A 22,951-nucleotide genomic window follows, 5' to 3' on the forward strand; every position below is an offset into this window, starting at 1 on the left:
AACACACATCAAGGGACTTCCCTGGTGGCGTAGTGGTTAAGAATCCGCTTGCCAATGCTGGGGACATGGGTTCAGTCCCTAGTCTGGGAAGATCCCATGTGCCATGGAGCAACTAAGCACAACTACTGAAGCCCACATGCTTAGAGCCCATGCTCTGCAACCAGAGAAGCCACCGCAATGAGAAGCCCACGCACAGCAAAGAAGAGTAACCCCCGCTCACTGCAACTAGAGAAAGCCCGCATGCAGCAACGGAGACCCAATGCAGCCAAAAATAAATAAATTTTTTTTTAAAAAAAAGCATAGACAAATGCTTCCTAAATGAATCAATCATGAATGAACGAATAACTGTTTCCATTCTCATTTCAACTTTGTGACCCACAGAGCCAGGCCAATCCTAAAGTCTGTTATTCTGAAGACACAGCTCTGCAATTTGTTCCCTGGTCTAAGATAGAAGCAAGTAGGAGGGGTGTATAATGCCACATCTGCCCAGCATCCCAACACCAGAAATCAATTGTGAAAGGGTCCGATTCATCAAATGGCATTCAAGAGCTTCTGACAATTATCCGATTACTATCTTTTCCAAAATATATTTCACATCACATTTCAAGACATTATTTTGGTTGCATCCTAAAATTATGGCTTAAACTATACTGAAATAAAGCTATAACATGCCCATTTATCATATTTTTTGTTGCTCACCCAATAGCAAATAGAGTTACCTGCCTGATTTTTTTGTTTGTTTTTTGGGTTTTTTTACATCTTTATTAGAGTATAATTGCTTTACAATGGTGTGTTAGTTTCTGCTTTATAACAAAGTGAATCCGATATACGTATAAACATATCCCCATATCCCCTCCCTCTTGCGTCTCCCTCCCACCCTCCCTATCCCACCACTCTAGATGGACACAAAGCACCGAGCTGACCTCCCTGTGCTATGGGGCTGCTTCCCACTAGCTATTTTACATTTGGTAGCATATATATGTCCATGCCACTCTCTCACTTCGTCCCAGCTTACCCTTCTCCCTCCCCATATCCTCAAGTCCATTCTCTACGTCTGCGTCTTTATTCCTGTCCTGCCCCTAAGTTCTTCAGAACCTTTTTTTTTTTCAGATTCCATATATATGTGTTAGCATATGGTATTTGTTTTTCTCTTTCTGACTTACTTCACTCTGTAGGACAGTCTCTAGGTCCATCCACCTCACTTCAAATAACTCAATTTCATTTCTTTTTATGGCTGAGTAATATTCCATTGTATATATGTGGCACATCTTCTTTATCCATTCATGTATCAATGGACACTAAGCTTGCTTCACCTGTCAATGGACAGTTAGGTTGCCTCCATGTCCCGGCTATTGTAAATAGAACTGCATTGAACATTGTGGTACATGACTCTTTTTGAATTATGGTTTTCTCAGGGTATATGCCCAGTAGTGAGATTGCTGGGTCGTATGGTAGTTCTATTTTTAGTTTTTTAAGAAACCTCCATACTGTTCTCCATAGTGGCTCTATCCATTTACATTCCCACCAACAGTGCAGGAGGGTTCCCTTTTCTCCACACCCTCTCCAGCATTTATTGTTTGTAGATTTTTTTGATGATGGCCATTCTGACTGGTGTGAGGTGATACCTCATTGTAGTTTTGATTTTCATTTCTCTAATGATTAGTGATGTTGAGCATCCTTTCATGTGTTTGTTGGCTGCCTGGTTTTGATACACTAATTGCCAGTAATACTGTGGAAAGTATGATGTTTATGCTGGCACCCAGGGGGAGATTTTTTTTTTTTTTTTTTGCGGTACGCGGGCCTCTCACTGTTGTGGCCTCTCCCGTCGCGGAGCACAGGCTCCGGACGCGCAGGGTCAACAGCCATGGCTCACGGGACCAGCCACTCCGCGGCACGTGGGATCTTCCCAGACCGGGGCACGAACCCGTGTCCCCTGCATCGGCAGGCGGACTCTCAACCACTGCGCCACCAGGGAAGCCCATGGGGGTCAATTTTTTAAGTGTGAAATTATCGCATCACACTGCATTTGAAAGAAAATTAGTTCCTGCTTCATTCTCGATGCCCCTATTCACTCAACGTATTAAGGCCACCAGCCTTCGCCGTTTTGGTATTTAAATGGCATATGCGGAATGTCACTTACCCGTATGGTTCCTGGGCTCACATTTCAATGACCTAATGCAGTTTGGAATACTAGCTTCTTAAAATCTCCATAACACATTACCCTTAACTATAGGTATGATATTATTCAAAGTCATACTACTAAAAGTCTTCCATTCAACCCAAACTTTATAGAACACTATTGGCAGCAATCTGCCTTGTGAAGGATTTGCAGGTGCCTAAAAGTGAATTATAATGCTCTGCAACTTGCCATTTCTTAGGAATATGGCAGGTGGAGGACACAGGTGCGGTAATTGGAAGTATTAGATGGATCTCTGGGCCCCTCCCCCTGCACTCATTTTATGGTTGGTGATGATGTTAGGATTATAGTTTCAGTAGATACTTGTAAAAAGACTGAGTAATTCACCTGTGGATGACATAACTGAGTTACTTTCTTTTGTGAAGTTCACCATATTTCTCCCATTGTCTTGCATAACTTTCTTATATATAGGTATTTGCCCCCCAAATTAATTCTTCAATTGATATGTGGCACTCTTTCTTTTAAATTTGCTCTACTGGCTGTATTTTTTTTCTTTCTTCCATCATATATGCTCTCTATGACAGGAAAAACACAAAGGAATGCAACTGGACATGACATTAAGCTCCAGAAGAGCCCGAACCATGTCCATCGCTACATCCCTACCAGCACATACGGTATCTGGCACACGGGAGGTGCTCATTGAACTTGTGACTGTATGAATGAATGAATGAACGCACAAACCAATAGACAAAAGAACTGATGCTATAGGCCATGGAGGAACAAAAGAAAAGAGGAGAGAATGTTATTCTGAAATAAAAAGGCTTGGAAGAAGACCACATGGTGTATTGGAGGAACAGGTTCCTAACCTATTTTACATTGAAGACAACCTGGATTTCTCGTGGGGAGAAACTGAAATAATGTACATGAAAACAGTATAGAACTCCTCAGAGAGTGTCTTGAATATGAACTCAATGAATTGTGAATAAAATAACCTGAAGCTGATAATTAACCTGCAGCATGGAATCACAGCATCATGGAGTCAACCCCAGAGCAGAGGCACCATTGATATTTATTGAGGGAATTTGTGGCCCTTTGTCCAGACCTCAGAAAATGGAGATGGGTGAAGGGAATCTACAAGGAAAGCAGTTCATTGCAAAGAACCTACAAGTACAGAAACACTTTTTTTCTTAATTTCATGATTAGATGTTAAACTGTTAATACAAAAACTAACATGTATCCAGGTTACAAAGAAAGAGTTTATCGCTTGTCAAAGTCACCAAGGTTAAGGTGCACACCCTGATGAAGTGAGTAGAGGTCAGCCTCCCTTGGTTTTGTGGATCCTTTCCAAGAATTAGTCTAGACTAACTGCCATGTCCTGTGCAATTACGGATCAAACCAGAGACTTGAGAAATGGCAAGTGGCCAGACAGGGTACAAAGCAAATAAACTGAGTGCATGTGACCTTTTTCCCAATCAGAGGCATTCCCATATTTCACTGATATGTAGGCATTCTCATTATTTGGTGAGATTTTAGAAAAGACCTTTTAACACATAACACATATAACACATTCTATGGTGTTAGTATACACCAGCTTCTCCAGGAATGCATTTACTATGTAAATTAAGGCACAGCCGTAAGTTTTTGTTCAAAACTTTACCAAGAGTTTTTCACCATTTCAGAAAACCCATGACATTAGCGTTTATGATATTGCCGGTACAACGCACATCGATCGGCACTTGTAGCTAGTAATTCTACATAAAGGCGTAAGCGTCTGATGACTTTATCTTCCGGGATAGTCATACCCAAGCTTTTTTGTTGAAATACATTCTATTTTATTAAAAACCGCTTTCCTTTTTTCCGATTTATATTGCAGTTCAAGTACTATATTCGTTGTTTAAAAGTTTATAAATCATATTAACTTTGTTTATAAATCATATTAACTTTGAACATCATTTCAGAATAGCCAAAATAAAATATTTGTTATGAAAGAGGGCATGAGTCTGGGAGGGTTGAGAGAACCACTGATCCCATCCACCCTCGCTATGCAGTGAAACTGAGGCTCAGAGAGATGCAGTAACTTGCTTAAGGCCACCAAGCAAGTTGATGACCAAGTCAGAACTGGAGTTACCTGGGCACTGGGTTCTCCTTCCAGCACGCGGCCCTGCCTCAAAGTGATGACTACATAAACGGAGAGGGAGAACAATTAAGTTCACGCTTCAGAATGAGTTGGTGACCATTAGACCCAAAGGGTGGAGACTGGGGAGGTCTCTCCCCGTCCCTGTGTCCCAGCACAAGAGGCAAGATGCTTTAGAGAAGATTTTTTTTGGTTTTTTGTGGGGTTTTTGGTTTGTTTGTTTTCACCTAAAAAGCCCCAGTTGCTGGTCCTAGTGCTGAGATTATACAAACTGAGCTGTGACCAGTTCAGCACTTCTCTCTAAAAGGCACACAGCAAAAGCTGTCATTTGCAAAGCTTGTGTTTAAAACCAGCATTAAAGTGAAAAGAATTTTTAAAACAAAAACAGAAAGAACAGTATTCATCTTGAGAAAGCAACATTCCATTATAATCTTGAATGTGAACTTTTTCAACAGTACTTCACAGCGAAGAAATCAAGGGATAGACATTCAACTTAAAATCCATAAATGGTACCCTTAGCTTTTAGCCTTGAGTTTAAGCGTTTTTAGTCAGATGGAGTTCTTACGCGGTCTGAGTTTGTAAACAACCAGGTGGAATAGGTAAAGGGGGTGTCCCAGGAAGCTTTTATATTTCACACGTACATTAAAACTGCCCGAAATATTCCCGGGAGATAAACACAAGGTAATTAACAGTTATCTCCAAACTGGCTTCTATCCAAATCACAGCTCTGCATTTATGAAGCAAGAGGATTCTCTCAAGTAAGTAGCTTCAACAAACAGTGCTCAACTCGGCCACACTGGGCACTTCACAGTAAGAGAAGAGAAGCAGGCCAATGAACTATATTCTCCTAAGTCATCATCACCTACCTTTAGCCTGAAGTCACTGCTATGCTATAAGTTCCCCAACCTGAGACCAGGGCTGTCTTCCAAACCCCCAAAGAAAATTAAAACACCCCAGATTGTTTTCCAGTTAAAGCTAAAACCAGCAATTATACTATTTATGATCAGTTTATAAACTGAAATGACTCCTCTTGTCTTTTGGACTCAGCACGGTAAAGATTTTCCACTTTAGTTCTTGTAGTTGCTATAAAAGAGCCTCGTGTTTCAGGATGAGAATCCTGAACCTGTGTAACGGACTTTGCTTCAAATGAATATGATCCTAAATACCCAGGCAATTGTTTTTTGTTGTTGTTGTTTTTGTTTTTTGCTGTACGTGGTCCTCTCACTGTTGTGGCCTCTCCCATTGCGGAGCACAGGCTCCGGACGCGTAGGCCCAGCGGCCATGGCTCACGGGCCCAGCCGCTCCGCGGCACGTGGGATCCTCCCAGACCGGGGCACGAACCCGTGTCCCCCGCATCGGCAGGCGGACTCTCAACCACTGCGCCACCAGGGAAGCCCTAGGCAATTGTTTTTTTATCAAATTAATGGAATCTGTATCTATAAAATAAAATAAAATGCGATATATCTGAAGTTACAAATGCACTAAGCCAAAACATTTAACTCTCTGTGTGAAGTGATACACAGAATTGCCTTTTCACATTATTTTAAGTGAGGTCTGAGGCAGACAGCTGGCAGGTGGAGGCACTGGGTAAGTTAGCCGTTGCAGACGTCCTGGGCAGAGGAACATGGCTGGTGGTTTTAAAACCCTAGGGAGAAAAGTAAACGGTTCATTATTATGGTCCATTTCTTTTGGGAAGACCTAAAAGAAAGGCGGATGGTTAATCTAAGTTTACATCAATCAAATCTCTCCATGAGAGCCTCTTCCGGTGTCACCCACGGCACCTGCTGTGGTACCATCCGCAAGAAGGCCCAGAAATAAAAGGTGTGAAGTGGAGGTGAGAAATGTTCTCCAAGGAGCAAAACATTCACTTTGCTGCATGATGCTGTGCTCTAAAAGCAACAATAAAAAGCAGAAACTTTGTTCCATCTAGACCATCCGACTTACTTGGCAATCCACACCTTACTGGAGAAGGACTCCGGCTTCGAGATATCTGGAAAATATAAAAGTGTAGTGCAAATTACACAGTAGATGGAGCTCAAAGAAAGAATCCTTTTGATGTGTTTTTCCTAAAACCAGCTAAAGAGTTTATCTGAAGCAGTTTAGAACTATGATGGTTTCCCCCTAAGGTTGAGCGCTGTGATTCCTTTTATACTTCCTGAAGTAAATGGACACTCAACTTAGCTTAAATTATATTATTAACTAAAAGCTAAGCTCTGTGGCCTAGTTGTTTATTGGTTTTTGTTGCTGTGGTTGTTTTTAGTGGTTTCTAAACACTTTGAGACTGGATGCTCACTGGCCATACTGAAGTCTATGCTTTCCAGAAAATACTTACTATTATTATTAATTAATGCTAAAATGATCCAATACTCTCTGGCACATCCTTTATATGAATTATGTCTTGTGTCCAAAATGCTGTCCTATTAAGGAGGGTCTCTGGGAAGCCAGAAAAGAGCCATTTTTCAAACCTCACCTTTGCTTTCACTGAGGAAAACCTACCCCCATACCTACAAGCCTGCGATGGCTCGGAAATAACTGACCACAATTATCATTTTTGCTGTGAGCTTTCAAGCACTTTAGATAAATAGACATTAACAAAGATGGAAGCTGTTCTGCATATGAGGTCTCAAACAAGTCAACCAGATTAACCAAAAATGTTTGTACCGGGCTTGTCGTAAAGAGATGATGCTGGAAAAGGACAGGATTTTAGCAGCAGTTTCACCTTTGAGCATCTACTTTAGTCTATCAAAAGCTTAAGTTTGCACTCCCTGGGCACAAAGTAGGAAAAAGAGAGGATGGGTTCAAACATACACAGGTACTTATTACAGAGGGACATTGCCCATTGCTAAGCTTTCCAATGAGGGCCCAGAGTTAAAATTTGCCATGGCTGTGAGTGCAACAGGTGTCTGATATGGCTCTTTCTCCTGACAGAACAGTTCCTCTTAGAATGAGCATTGTGATTTTCCAGTATAAAACTCATAATATGTCTTTTTCATTTATCAGCCCATTAAATGTACTCTCCTTTCGCTTTTTCCTACTGTGAATACCTATTTGGCAATAAGGATAATTAAGTTATATTAAAATCAGCAAGAACTAAAGAACTGTGTCTGACACATGGCTTTCCATTCTCAGGCCATTTCTTTCATGTGGATGGTCGTCCCCAGTTTCCCAGCCCACAGAAATTCTGCCAGATCACATAACAACTCTACCGTGAACTAAAGCCAGAGGGAATCTCTACCTCCTCCGACAGCTGTAACATTCAGTTACTTTGTTGAAATCATACTGATCTTCCTATATTGCAACCCATTCAGGGAAGAAACCATGTTTTAGTCATTTCTGTATCGCTCACACACAGACATACACACTAGCATCCATCCGATAATGGAAAAAATGTTTGATAAGAACGTTATCAGGGCTTCCCTGGTGGCACAGTGGTTAAGAATCTGCCTGCCAATGCAGGGGACACGGGTTCAAGCCCTAGTCCAGGAAGATCCCACATGCTGCAGAGCAACTAAGCCCGTGTGCTACAACTACTGAGCCTGCACTCTAGAGTCCGCGAGCCACAACTACTGAGCCCGTGTGCTACAACTACTGAAGCCCGCATGCCTAGAGTCCGCGCTCCACAACAAGGGAAGCCACCACAATGAGAAGCCTGTGCACTGCAACGAACAGTAGCCCCTGCTTGTTCCAACTAGAGAAAGCCCGCATGCAGCAACGAAGACACAATGCAGCCAAAAATAAATAAATTTCTAAAAAAAAAAAAAGAATGTTATCAAACATAATGTTTTGTTGAGAGGGGTTTAGAAGTTTAGGGCTAGAGTTGCATCACTAGAGATAATTTCAGAGAAGTTGCCTTCTCTACCACTCTCCCTAGAACAAGTTTGAACAAATATTTAAAGAATTTTTATTTGGAGGAACAGCAAATTGTTAGCCTATCTGGTATCTTAACATGTCTTGGTCTAGATCTCTATTCAAAAGGCATTGACTAAATATTATGTGTTGAATGAATGAACAGTGGTGAATCATATGAATGTTAGTTTTTAGGGATATTATATCCACAGTTTTCAGAGATGTTTTTGCTGTTATTTTTTTCTTTGATATATGTGTTAGTAATCCTAAGGATGAATACACAGAGACTAATCTTAATTCTTCCTACTTGGAAGTCTGGAGGAAAATTAAGACCTGCAATGCCCTTTATACAGTATTAAAATCCAGACCATTTGAGCAATTTCTCCAAACTCATACAAGAAGTTCTAGAGATACCAGAGACTGACGTGTGCAGAGATCAGTTGACTAAGATATCCTGTTCCCTGCTCAGGAGACTCATAGCTAATAGCCCATTTTCATTTAAAGATAAAAATAAAACACAAAATAACTAAAGTCTATTATTCTTTCAACTAATGAAGGAAAAATCTACCTCTGCCTCCTTCTTTCTAGAATGATAAATTCCTTAGCCAAGGTAGTATAAAAATCAATCTGGGGTGATTGTAGTAGGTTCTCTTTCTACCTACAAACTTATCATCGCCTCTTTTGTAGGTGACTATGGACAAAAAAAAAAACGTCAACCATAAGATGATTTTGTGTAAAAATGATTAGACAGATACATACCACGCTTAAACTAATACGGCTACGAGGGCAGATGGGACTTAAACTCCTGCTTCGACATCGACTTAGAGATCGCACTGAATTCCACTAGAAAAGGAGAAAGAGAAAAATAGTCAATAGTTTGTGAAAGCCCAGGTGGCTTAAAACAATACTCATATCCCATAGAACGAACAAGAGGTTTTCCCGATATGATTACACTTGCCCGTTCCTGGTCGCCAGTATAAGTACACTCATTTGCTATAGCTGCCCAATATTTGACAATAGCTCTAGGGTACTTCTCAAATAAAATCCCATTACAATGAACTTTGGGATATTCAGATTCATGATGCTAGTGGAACTTTGTTTTGATGAGTAAACTGTTAGAAATTACATTCAAGTTTGTAAGTGTTGGAGAACGTAAGCTCCATCTGGTCAGGGATTTGTGTTTGTTTTGTTCATTGCTGAATCCCCAGCACCTAAACACAGAGCTTGGGTCATAAATAACTATTGAATAAAATGAATTAATGAATAAGTGAGTGAGTGAATCACTACTGTGGCCCACCTACTGTCCAACTAAGTTAATGAACAAAAAGAAAATTTTACTTCCTATAATGAGATTTTACTAGTCAAAGTCTTCTCATCAATTCCCGTCATTCAACCCTTTCCCGGGTTCTTGCTTTTAGGGCATTTTCTTTGTTTTAGGAGTTTAAGCTTGGGTAAATATTGGTGACATACTGGAGGGGAGAGAAGAAGGAAGTTAAAAGGCATTGCTATTTGATGGAGAACATAGGAATAATGGCTATTTCCTCTCCCTCCCCTCCACATTGCACTGCAGACAGTTTACAAGAGTTCCTTAACAGAGGGTAATTGTTGTAAGGGCAAGAAGCACGTTTTATGAGTTCATTCGTTGTAGAGCACGTGCGATTGCCAAGTCAACGCAACCCAGTTTCTATGGGCTCAACTCTTACAGCACAGAATATTTTCATTGAGATACTTTATGCTACAGTGGGATGTTTAACCTTAAGTTCTTAAGTTCTTTTAAATACAGTATTCCGCTTCTCCACTTCATGTGTGAAAAGCTGCCATGAAGCACTTCCCCTATCCTCCAGGTCAAAGAGAACAGGAACTGAGACCACTCAGATGGTGGCTTTGCTCTGGACCTGGGAGCTCCTCTCCTGAATTCACTTAACTTCTAGGAAGGGCAGGGTAAAACTCCATAATGGGAACACAATATAGACTATCCAAGCACCTGTAGCAACGAGTTCCAACATCCTCTCCCCACCTTAACACACACACTTACACACTTGCATACCTAAGACTCCATTCTGAAGGCTGTCCAATTATTTAACATGTTCAAAACATTCTACAGCCAATGTAGATAGGAAGCAACCCTCCAAAACTGATTGGCTCTTCTCTCCCTACCTCCTCTGCCCTCTTTTTCTCCATCCCTCCCCTCCCTACACATCGTACCAAGGAGAGAAAAACAGGACACATTCATCATATCCCAAAATACAAAACTATCAGTAAAAATTGGGCCAATTGTTTTCTGATTGTTAATCGATCACTTTTAAATGCTTAGAACTGTAGAGGGCCTCTAAAAGTTGAGCTCAAGGGGCTTTGCCCTTATAATAGCATAATATTTCTAAGACAGAGGAGGCAAATAGGACCAGTTCTATCATGTAAATAAAGCAATAAACAAAGAAATGACTGGCAGGAAATGATGAAGACTCATGGAAGAATCAAAGAAAAGAATCTGTTCTTTCCCAGCCAGTCCCTTTCCTCTCCTTTGTACAAAATCTTATCAAATAACCCTTTATGAACTTCTTTTATAGAATCTCTGGGTTTATAAATGTTCTCGAACTTGTGAATCAAACACTTGGGATGAATTGTCATTATGCAAGGCCACCATACAAAAGCCCCTCTCTTGGTGACAGCTTCTCCCTTCATAACGACACAGTCCTTCTCCATGAGAGCAGGCCACACGTGATAGAAGACCAAGGGAGCCGTGAAATCGGAGTCATAGCTTCGACGGTACCTATTTTAAACACCCAAAAGAACAAGAAAGAGAAGATAAGCAGTTATATAACCTAACTGGGAGGGAAGCAGACATCAGTGTAAATTCTCATCTTTTATTCTGCTCACACTTAAATATGGATCCTCATTCTATTATTAAAGAGATAGTTGTGGGCTCCTAGAATAGGAACCACTGATAACAAGGACCCGACATGCGCTCACTAAAAACAAGTCATGTCATAGAGAACAGACTGGTGGTTGCCGTGGGGGAAGGGTTGTGGGAGGGATGGACTGGAAGGTTGGGGTTAGTGGATGCAAACTAGTCTATTTATTTTATTTATTTATTTATTTATTTATTTATTGCGGTATGCGGGCCTCTCCCTGTTGTGGCCTCTCCCGTTGTGGAGCACAGGCTCCGGACGCACAGGCCCATTGGCCATGGCTCACAGGCCCAGCCGCTCCGCGGCATGTGGGATCTTCCCGGACCGGGGCACGAACCCGTGTCCCCTGCATCGGCAGGCAGACTCTCAACCACTGCGCCACCAGGGAAGCCCCAAACTAGTATATTTAGATGGATAAACAACAAGGTCCCACTGTGGAGCGCAGAGAACTATATTCAATATCCTATGATAAACCATAATGAAAAAGAATATTTTAAAAAGAATGTATATAGAGATATGCATATGTGTAACTGAATCACTTTGCTGTAGAGCAGAAATTAACACAGCACTGTAGAAGTGCAATGTGCTATCACTGCACAGTGGAGCCACCCCAACACAATACTGTAAATCAATTATACTTCAATTTTTTTTAACTGACAAAACAAAAAGTCATGTCAGACTAGTCTTTTTCCTTCTCAGGATTACAAGAATTGTAATTCAGGGAAACGCTAGAGACAGAGACCATCTAAGTCCCACAGGCAACCTATAAGATTTCTCATGCTGGGAACTTCCCTGATGGCGCAGTGGTTAAGAATCCGCCTGCCAGTGCAGGGGACACGGGTTCGAGCCCTGGTCCGGGAAGATCCCACATGCCGCGGAGCAACTAAGCTCGTGCACCACAACTACTGAGCCTGCACTCTAGAGTCCGTGAGCCACAATTACTAAGCCCGCGAGCCACAGCTACTGAGCCCGCGTGCCGCAACTACTGAAGCCCGCGTGCCTAGAGCCCATGCTCTGCAACAAGAGAAGCCACCGTAATGAGAAGTCCGTGCACCGCAACGAACATTAGCCCCCGCTCACCGCAACTAGAGAAAGCCCGCCCGCACGCAGCAGTGAAGACCCAAAGCAGCCAAAAATAAATAAATAGATTTATTTTAAAAAGAAATTAAAAACAGAATTACCATATGATCCAGCAATTCCACTTCTAGGTATTTATCCAAAGAAAACTAAACACTAATTTGAAAAGATATATACACCCCCATGTTCATTGCTGCTTTATTTACAATAGCCAAGATGGACATCTAAGTGTTCATTGATGGATTAATGGTTTAAAAAGTTGTGTTATCTAAAAAAAAAAAAGTTGTGGTATCTATACAACGGGATACTATTTTGCTATTTAAAGAAAAGAGAATGAAATCTTGTCAAGTGAGACAACATGGATGGACCTCGAAGGCATTATGAAATAAGTCAGACAGAGAAAGACAAATGCCATACAATCTCACTTATATGTGGACTCTAAAGCAAACAAACAAACAAAAACCAAGCTCACAGATACAGAAAACAGATTAGTGGTTGCTGGACATGGGGGCAAAATGGGTTAGGGAAGTCAAAAGGTACAAACTTCCGGTTACAAAATAAATGTTATGCAGACGTATAATTGTTAACAATATAGTTAATAATACTGTATTGCAAATTTGAAAGTTGCTTAGAGAATAGATCTTAAAAGTTCTCATTGGAAGAAAAAAAAGTTTTGTAACTATATATGGTGACTGATGGTGATAATCATTTCACAATATATACAAATGTAGAATCATTATTGTTGTAGACGTGAAACTAATACAATCTTGTATGTCAATTATACCTCAATTAAAAAAAATTTTAAACAATATAAAGCAATATATGTCTGTATTTCTATAGCACTTTTTTTTAACATCTTTGTTGGAGTACAATTGCTTTATAATGGTGTGTTAGTTTCTGCTTTATAACAAAGTGAATCAGCTATACATATACATATATCCCCATATCTCCTCCCTAGCACTTTTATTTTAAAGAGTTCCAAACAGACTCCAGGTACTCATTAGTTCTCCCCAAGACCAATATGTTCAATGGAAATCATAACATCACCTCTGAAGCACATTTGACCTAGAAGGAAAATGACCCCAGAAGAGGGCCCTGCCCTGTAGTACAGAGAAGTATATAGCTGGGCCTGAAAATCAGGTAATGTCTGTTGATTTCCCCACCCAGAGTTATTTTCCCTAAATTGTTCCCAGAGAATACAGACAAGATAATTTATTTATAAAGAATCCCTTAGCTTCTGCTCCTATGTCTCTTACTTGCAATCATTAAAAATTTCTCCATCGGCCCCAAATGCAATGTCGAGGGGTGGGTCTAAAGTCTGCATTGCAAAGGCAATGCAACATATCTCCTGGATGAAGTTACTGAGGAGGCAAAAATCAACTTCAGGAGGGAATGAAATCTTGGGATTGACATTCATGGCTCGGATCACATCCTGAAAAACAAAAAGATGGCATCACCTTGTTACCAACCTGTGAAATACACACTGACAATCCTAAGGACGTTATGACTGCTGGGAGGGGGAAAGAGCATGTGAGTGAAAACAAGGTAAACTAGAAGAGAAGTGCATGTGCTGAAACAGAGAAGGAGGAAAGATGACAGAGGACAAATGACATACGAAAGGCCAAGAAAGTCTCCATAAACAAAAAACTAAAGCAAAAACCCTTAGTAGCTTTTATTTATTATTTCCTTCTTTTTCTGAGCAAGTTATATAATCGCGAACACGGGACTCTGACTTGTTCATAAACTATAATAATAACAATTATAATAGCTTGCTCTTATTGAGAGTTTACTCTGTGCCAACTCTTGTGATAAGCAAATTACCTGCTTCCTTTCATTTAATCCTCTCACAAACGCTATGGGGTCATGACCATTGTTGCTCCCATTTTAAGATTAGAAAACTAAAGTACAGAGAGGTTAAGTAAATGTGCAAGGTCACACAGCTAGTAAGTGGCAGAACCAGGATGCAATTCCATAGCTAGCTTTCCCAAAATCATTGCTCCTAAGCACTATGGTATTCTATCTTCCAATCTTAAGAGCCTGTCTGAAGAATAAAACTAGAAAGCTCAAAATATTTTCCTCATAATACGTCTAAGAAAGAAAGAGCCAATAATGACTGGTTCTACAAAATATATTCGATGCTCATTCCCGCTCTTCCATTACATAGATGCGACACTAAGCTGGATGGATTTCTGAGTTATTAGTATTCATTATAAACAGCAGCAGCAGCAAACCAGTCCCAATAAAAGACCCAACACTTACATTAACACTGCTTTGGGAATCATATAGATCAAGATGACAAATGATATAATCCAAGACAGCATCCTCAAAATCATTTGACCCTGCATACGACGGTGTCAGCGATTTCCTCACACGGATCTTAAAGTGTCTGAATGCCATTTTAGCTACATGGAACGCCTCCTGCACATAAAAGTACAGCAAATTTATCTGGCGGGAGGAGGGAGGTAAAGAGGTCCAAAGCAAGGAATGAAGAAAGAATGCCCAACAAAAATTCAACATCATACTTGACTTCTGGTAACTAAACCCATGGTCAAAACTACTTATAATCTGGGAGAAAATACATATCTAAATTTTGGAAAGTACATAAATACATATAAGACTACCCATATTCACTAAGTTCAAGACAGTTGACCACTGTTCTGGTAATCCTGATTGCAAGGAGCAGGATAATGCAGGCGTTCAAGGAAATAAAATCACCTGTGGTTACATAAATACTTGAAATATGCTAGTTGATGCTTTGATCCCACAGCAACTTTATACTCTTATCAAGAAATAAGAGAAACTTATAAATCTAGTGGTCACGTCATACATAGACACATATCAAGCGTCTGCCATGTTTCCTGGCATATATTAATTCAACAAATATTTATTAAATGCCTGTAATATAGCAGGCACGGGGAAAACTCAGTTATGCATGAAAGATATAGCCTCTACAATTACAGAACTTTAACCAACTCAGTACATGATTCTTAATTATATAAATTATATATAAATTAAATAATTCTTAATGATATAAATTCTTTTTTCTGTAAAAAGCCAGATAGTAAATATTTTAGGCTTTGCCGGTCACATAATTGTCTCTGTCTTTTTTTTTTTTTTTTTTTTTTTACAGCCCTTTAAAATGTAAAACCATTCTCATATGTTAGCTCTTGGGTGGCATTTCTCTTAGAATTACAGATCTGGGCCAGATATGGCCCAGGGGTCACAGTTTGCTGACTCCTGATATAAATGAATAAATATAGGATAAAGTCCGGTAGATTCTGATAATTCTGCTCTCACACCAATATTTTGTTTTGTTTGTTAATATTTAGCTGTTCTCATTACAGACTCTTAGTATCTCCGTATGGTACCCACAGAATAAACGCATTTGCTTTGGATTTTGAGATTATATATGAGCACTTTTTAATCTTGCCATACTCAAGTGGTTAGCAGTTCTAGTAACTACTCTTAGTTAACTAAACAAAAGAGTGAACACAATCACAGCCTTTTGATTTTTCTAAGAAGGGAAGGTAACCAATCAAATGATAGCCCTTAGCAATAATATATCCATTGTGCGTACATATACCCATATTACAATAGAAGATCCAGCGCGAATCAACTTCGTATATACCCATCTGAGATAGTCCTACATTTATGGATGCTTCAACAAATGTCTGGTCAAAATAGATATTGACATATATGAATAGTTATCGAGTGTGAAAAATAATTCATCGCAAATATCTGTAATGGAAGGCAGGCAGGGAGCGAGGGAGGGAGGGAGGAGACAGATGGAAACCCACCCTCCTTCAGTGACCTCAGGCCCTACCAAGTCTTTTTTAAGCCGTCTTGTTCAGTTTACCCAAGCACTGCCTGGCCGCAGCGCCCTTGGACCGCGGAAGTGCAGCGGCGCGCGCGCGAGGCTCACGTACCACTGTCGCGATGTAGATGATCCGCTGCACCGTCTCGGCTTTGTGGATGCAGCGCCGCAGCAGGCACTGCGCATCCAGGCGGGTCTGGGAATAGGCGTCGCTGAACCGGGACAGCAGGGCGGCCTTGCGCGCCACGCTGGACAGTTTGGCGCGACTCGGAGACGGGCTCTTGACCTTCGCGACCGCGGTGGAGGGGCTGGTGGACCGTCTGCGGCTGCGGCTGTGACTGCGGCTGCGGCCGCGCCTGCGAGGGTCAGGGCTCGGAGACCGGCTCCTGGCGGACCTGTTGGTGAACAAGAATCAGGCAGGGAAGCGCTCTGATTCCCTTCACTCTCTTGTTCCTAGACTCGGCTGCTTCTCTCCCCATAAACCAGAAGCCACGGGAACAGGGAGAGCAGCTCCCTGTGAGAGGAGCTGTGTCACCATAAGGCCTCAAATAGGACCACGAACAAAAAACAATACTCTACATTTGCCTGGTGCATTAGAGTTTATAACACACTTTCACTCACTCAGCACATCAATTTATCCTTCAAGCAGCCAGGTAAGGTTAGCATTGATTGTTGGCCCTTTTACAGATGAAGAAGTTGAGGCTCAGAAATGCTAAGAAAGCTATCCTAGAGTAACACAGCTAGCAAGAGCGAGAGTTAAATAAAAAGTCAGATTTTCAGTATTTCTTACCCCAACCTTGGGCCACTAACACATCACTGAGCTTTCTGGTATAAAATGAGATGAACACTGATTGAACAATGAGAAAGAAATTCTGTGTTCTCCTTCCACAGCAATGGAACCGTTTGCAGTCATTTTCTCCTCCGCAGGTCCTCCATTTTCACCTACATAATTTGTGCCCTATTTCGGGATGGTGGGGAGGTTATCAAGTGAGCTAATACATGTGGAAGTACTTGGTGAATCGAAAAGCATTCCATCAGTGAAACGTATATTGCTACCAAGTACAAAGTAAATGATCAGACTAGCTAGTCCAAAGGGAATGGGCCACCAAAAAGAGAAGTTTTGTAGAAGGAACTGTGGGGCAAAAGGTAGTACAAAGCAGACTCTCCGAAGGTGGAAAGGGAAAAAAAGCCCTCATTTATAGTGTTCGCCAGTTTCCATGATGCAACAAATACTCTCACCATAGCCAATTTCAAACTATCAGTGTGACGTCACTGAAACCAGAGTTAGGTAGAAATGCACAGAATCAGTTCCCAGAGCTAGTACAAGTTGGCACTCGTACAACACTGATGGAGTGACTCCCCAAAATGAAAGCCTAAGGTGACATTTAGGGGAATGGAGAACAGGGTTAGGGGTGGCTTTGATAGCCTGAATCTGGGCACACTGTGGGGCTGGGGGTGGGGGGGGGAAGAGGGGAAGTGTTAGAAAGAACAAGGAAAATGCAGAAACTCCAAAGAGAGAAACACTCTACTTTGTCCTCACTTAACACTGTCTGAATGACCTGTCTTAACGTTCTGTCCATCAGTAGAAGGGAATTTCACATTCCCTTACCTACTCATTCCATCAAACAAAGTGAGATGTAAAAAAGGCAATACCCTGTGAAATGACAGTTGGTCATCCTGGCGAGAGAACTCCTAGAACTCAGAGAACAGGACCCTCCCCCTATCATGGAACAGTCTTTCAACATGGGTACCGCCTCTTGCATTATAGCCGCTCAAATCTGGTATCAGGACAAAGAACCTTCCTTTGGCATGTCTTAGTTTCATTCCTTAAGCATCAATGTCAGTCCGAAATTAATTAGTGCCCAAGTATTGTCAATCCACGAGGTATTTTCTCTATGGAAGGGTGAAGTTAGAGAAAACAATCCCTCTACAATTCAAAGTTTTCCATATTATTGGGGTTCGCGCTCAGGATATCATTTTATTTTTCTTTTTTCTTTTTCTTTTTTCCTTTTCCAAGCCAGGCTTTTATCACTACCTCAACAAAAGGAGCTTAAATGAAAAGATCTGTGAGAATTTGTCCGACCTTCCTTGGAGTACAGATTTTTCAGCAGACAGAATAGCTCTCTTGTCCTTCAGCGTTCGGAGCTGTTTCTCATAATCGCATATCGCTTCTGCCTTCCGCTGGTCTACGCTCCACCTGTCGGCGCCCATCTGCTCCAAGCCCTGGGGCTCCGAGCCCCGCAGCTCCTCTCTCCTACGCTCGGAGCCCCGCTTCTCTGAGCTCCTATGCTCTGAGTGTCTGTGGCGAGATTCCTCCTGGGCTTGAAGAGATGTAAGCCTGAACAGAAGAAAAGGTTTGAAAGAAAAGAGAGAAAGGGAGGGATGGAGGAAAGGTAATAAACCGCAATTGGCCTACTTAAGGAGGCTGCTTTATTTAGTGTGCCGTTATTGCCCTGGGAAACTCAGATGGAAATACATAGGATCAAACACAAATGAACAAAGAGCAGAATTGCCAGGGTCAGGGTGCCACTTCATGTCTGTAGCTTGCATGGAAAAAGGCTCCTGAAGAAGAGATAGGCATGCAAATCCTCTAGCCAAAGCAGAGTGGGCAGAGTCATGAAGTCTTTGCAGAGGCAAAGCAGAGACATACTATTCTACGTTGGACGGCTTCACTGCACAAAACTCTGGAAGCCTGTGATCTCCAAAACCTAGTCCAGAAGCTGGTCAAAGATATAATCTATTCTCACTAGCTCTTCTATTCTCTGAACAGATGGAATGTGGGGGGAAACTGCAGTGGAAATTGAGTAACATCCACACCACCAAGCAGAAGTGTGGACCTATGAAAATAATGTACTACTATGGAAAGGAGTAAAGCTTTAGAAATAAAACTGGCATCCTCATTAATAAAAAGAAGTATGGCCATCATACAAGGGAACAAAAGCCATAAGAAGAGAACATGCTGTGATGAAAATAACAATGGTGTAAGAAGAGAAGGGAAGGCGTAAGATTAAGAAGGATGTAGAAAAGCTAAAAATGCAATAGCAGAATTAAAAGCTGCCCTAGAAACAGTAAAGAACAGAATTGGTGCGATAGGGAATTGCTGAGTAATATGCTCAAAGAACTGGAGAAGCTATATCAACTAGGATATGAGATTAGTGCTCCAAGCTAAAATTTATGGATGTTCCTGAAGAAATCAGAACAATTGGAACATGTATGAAGGCAATAGAAAGATATGTATGTACGTATGTGTGTGTGTGTATATATATATATATATATTTTTTTTTTTTTTTTTTTTACTGCAACTCCCATTTGCTCTTTTTTGGGGAAAAAAAAATCAAAGTTAAGATTGAAAAAAGCATACCCTTAAAGGATCAGTGTTTATTTTCCCCTTCTAGAAATTTATCTTTAGAGGATAATCTGAAATTTAAACTAAGATTGGCCACAAAAAATTATTTCCAATGTTGAAAATTGGCATCAAAGTAAATATTCCATGTTAGGGAAATACCCAAATGAGGAAATATGATGTACCTATTTAAGACTAAGCTCTGCTTTATTTTTTCTTAGTAATAGAGAAAAATAATGTTGAATGAAAAAATGGGGTCCACAATTGTATACTTACATTTTGTTGTCTTAACTTTATTTTTAATGTACTAATTGGAAGAAATAGCAAATTGTGACAGTAACTGGCACTGGAATTATGAGGGCTAAGGTTCCTTTCTAACATGTTGTACTTTGAAGATTTTCTATAGTGGATAAGTACTGTTTTGTAGTAAGAAAAATATATAAAACATCAATAAAAACATTGCTGCCTTTCCTCTTTATGGACAGATTCTTTCATATTGTAATGGAGCACCCAAAAAAGCTAAATTCAAAGGGTAATCAGCAGCCTGCAATAATCCTGTCATTTTTTTTTTTTCCTTACTGCTTTCTTAGCTGATTTATTTCCCCCTCTGCAGTCAGAAGGGATATGGCCGATCTGTTCTTGGTTTCTTTAAGAGTCTTTTCAGTTTCAGCCATACTGTAAGAGAAATCAGTAACTAAAGACAGATTTTACAAAATTGGCAGACTTTCTAAATCAAGGCAGAGGTTCTCTTGGGAACTTTTGCAGTATGATATAAATTCAATATAAACAACATCGAATTATAAGACATCTGCATTCAATTAGATGATATTACAAATATTATGGCACACTAGTATGCAAAAACATGCTAGTATCTTTCCTCGATGTCAAACACAAAGAAATTACAGAGCTACTACCTCTAAAAGACTAGGTAATAATTACTGGTATTAGAATGTAAAAGACAAACTTGTTCAGTTTCTCCTTCTCACCCTCCTAATTCATCTGCTCTAATGACACTGAATCCCCAGGTTGCCTCTCTATAAAATCTCCATTTTTCTGTAATATACTAATACCTACTCTTATTACTTTGCACTGTAGAGTTGCATTTGACTTAATTTTCCCAGATTTACTAAATATAGAAAAATTATTTGCCCACCTATAAAAAAGTCCTCCACAATTACACTCCACTACCAAGTACTTCGTGTCTTCCTGCCTCTGACTTCCACCACTAATTGAGCACAGTTTTCCTGAGTTTTCAACTAGCTTAGTCCTTGTTGGTTTCAAGGACTCTCCTCATTGTAGACAAATCATAATAAATCGTACTATTTCTTTAGGAAATGAGAATGTGATGGGTGCCATTGGATGAAGACCAATGGTTCTCAATGAGGTTGTCCTAGTACAGTGAGAGATTGTGGATTGGCAAAGGTTTTTGGACTTCTCTGACCTTGCATCCCTGGAACACCAAGTATCTTTCATCACAGTAGTTCTGAAGCTAAGAGATTGCAACTGCTATCCAAACTCACACCAGTCTTCCTCCCTACACTTGGATGGAAGCATGGAAGGTCAAACACTGGCCTCCCCTATACAGTGAGGCAGACTGAGAAATAATGGGACAGCAGGATCCCTATCAATTCCGCAGAGATCCGATGAGGCAATGCAGGAGGTGGTGTGCGTTTCCCCAAATTCCATCTCATCCCCTTCTCTTCTAACAAACGCCCACTCGTCCAATGAGTGCCTCTCCAAAGGCCACACCTGACTCCCAAGAAAAGTTTGTCTTCCCTTCTCCTGAGCTCCTCCGACACTTGTTCACATCTGTAATCTCATTACAAACACACTGTGAACTACTTGAAGGCAAAGATTTTATTTTATTCATCTCTTTATCTCCAGCTCCTAAAACAGTACCTGTCATATAGATTTTTTTTAAAAAACGGAAAAACTGAATGAATGAATGCATGAATGAAATGTCTGAAGTCTAAAATAAAACCAGAGGAGCAATAACTTCACGATAGGGATGCTGGCTATTGTAAGGAAATTGCTGTGATTTAATTTCAATGTGAATACGTTGTAGATTTTTTAAAGTATATATGGGAAAATGAACATTTTTATCAAGAGGAAACAGTGGAAAATTAAAAGAAGAAAATAGACCAAGAAAGAAACAAGAGTGTGAACAGTAATCAGGTTTTTTTCTCTCGAGACATGGCATACATGTGTGAGTACATATATATACAAGCAAATATATATGCGAACTTGGCCCCCTTGGATGATATACAGAGAGAAGAAAGGAGATACCTTCATGTGACAAGCATTGTTTTAAGCAGGCTAACATATTTATTTTTTGTTATGGATTTATTCATTCATTGAGCAACTTATAGAGAATTTACGACGCTAGATGCTGGAGATACAAGTGTCAGAATAGCGATACAGCACAGTAACCCTTTGGAGCTTCCAGTCTACTGGATCATAAATATTCACACAAATTTTTCAAAGTTCCAACTTGCAATAAGTGCTATTCTTAGATGATTGTGAAAGAGAATTAGAGGAGAGGGAGAGGAAAGACCATTCAATGTATAGTGGTCGCAGACTCTGAGAAAGTCACATTTAAGCTGAGACCTAAAGGATAAGAAAAAGCCAGCCATGCCAAGAGCCAGCAGAAGACTTCCATTTCTCTGAAAAAGCACAGGCAAAGGCCTCGAGGTGAGGAAGTAGACAGAAGACTAGGTGAGGGGAACTTGGCATGAGATGAGGGTGGAGCAAGAGGTAGGGTCAGATCACGCAGGGCTGGGAGAGCCCTGGGAAGGAATTTAGAATTTTTTTCTAAGTACTAAAAGAAGCAACTAACAGCTTTTAAGCCAGGGGGTGACTTGCTACAATAAAAGTATATCTATATTTGCTGTGTGGAAAATGAGTTGTAGTACAGCAAGAATGGACCCAGGGAAGCCAGTTGGAAGGCAACTGGCTGAGGGAAAAGGTAACAGCGACTTGAATGAGGGCAGTGGTAGTAGAATAGAAAGGAGCATGTGTGGGAGATGTTGAGGAGGTAGATTCCACTGGATGTTCTAATAGATTGGATATAGGAAATGAGGACAGGTGAGATTTCTAACCAGAGTCCCAACATAAAATCCAGCAGTCTTCCCTTGTCTAGGGCTCGTCAAACCTGAGCAGACCTGTCCCCATTCAGCACTCTATTGGAATTTGCACCTTTGCAATTGAGTCACAGCTAAACTGGTCTCCACGGGGTTAGACATGGGAACCTCCTGGGGTGGGCCCCTCATTCCACATTAGGTAGCATCCTGGATTTAGAGACAGGTAGGCAGAGTAGAGTGGAGGAGAGAGCTGGCTATCATAGAATGTGGGGAACAGCCTCCATCATTTCTGATGCCTTAAAAAATGGAACATGAACCACACGTGGGTTAAAAAACAAAAACAGGGAAAAGCAAAAGGGAAAAGCACCTTCCTGTGTGCAACTTTCAAAGGGCGAAGGGCAGTGTGTATACAGATAGGGAGAGTATACATACAAATGATAAAGCAGGGACTTCCCTGACGGCGCAGTGGTTAAGAATCCGCCTGCCAGTGCAGGGGAAACAGGTTCGAGCCCTGGTCCGGGAAGATCGCACATGCCGCGGAGCAACTAAGCCCGTGTGCCACAACTACTGAGCCCGTGCGCCACAACTACTGAAGCCCGCATGCCTAGACC

The 22,951-nt window shown here is 40.9% G+C and overlaps 1 protein-coding gene across 1 annotated transcript in view; it reads right to left on the minus strand.

Moving 5' to 3' along the window:
- The window catches only part of SPATA18 (spermatogenesis associated 18), a 107,280-nt gene that overhangs the window by 72,977 nt on the left and 11,352 nt on the right, over positions 1-22,951 (minus strand). The window contains exons 5-13 of the mRNA XM_065877243.1: positions 19,840-19,935; positions 18,001-18,255; positions 16,030-16,312; positions 14,363-14,521; positions 13,360-13,535; positions 10,764-10,887; positions 8,877-8,960; positions 6,216-6,261; positions 4,266-4,315 (exon numbers count right to left, since the gene is read on the minus strand). Of these exons, the coding sequence (XP_065733315.1) occupies positions 4,266-4,315; positions 6,216-6,261; positions 8,877-8,960; positions 10,764-10,887; positions 13,360-13,535; positions 14,363-14,521; positions 16,030-16,312; positions 18,001-18,255; positions 19,840-19,935 (1,273 nt within the window). The remainder of the gene's footprint in view (positions 1-4,265; positions 4,316-6,215; positions 6,262-8,876; positions 8,961-10,763; positions 10,888-13,359; positions 13,536-14,362; positions 14,522-16,029; positions 16,313-18,000; positions 18,256-19,839; positions 19,936-22,951) is intronic.

The sequence above is a fragment of the Phocoena phocoena genome, chromosome 5 (assembly GCF_963924675.1).
Source record: "Phocoena phocoena chromosome 5, mPhoPho1.1, whole genome shotgun sequence".
Classification (NCBI taxonomy): Eukaryota; Metazoa; Chordata; class Mammalia; order Artiodactyla; family Phocoenidae; genus Phocoena; species Phocoena phocoena.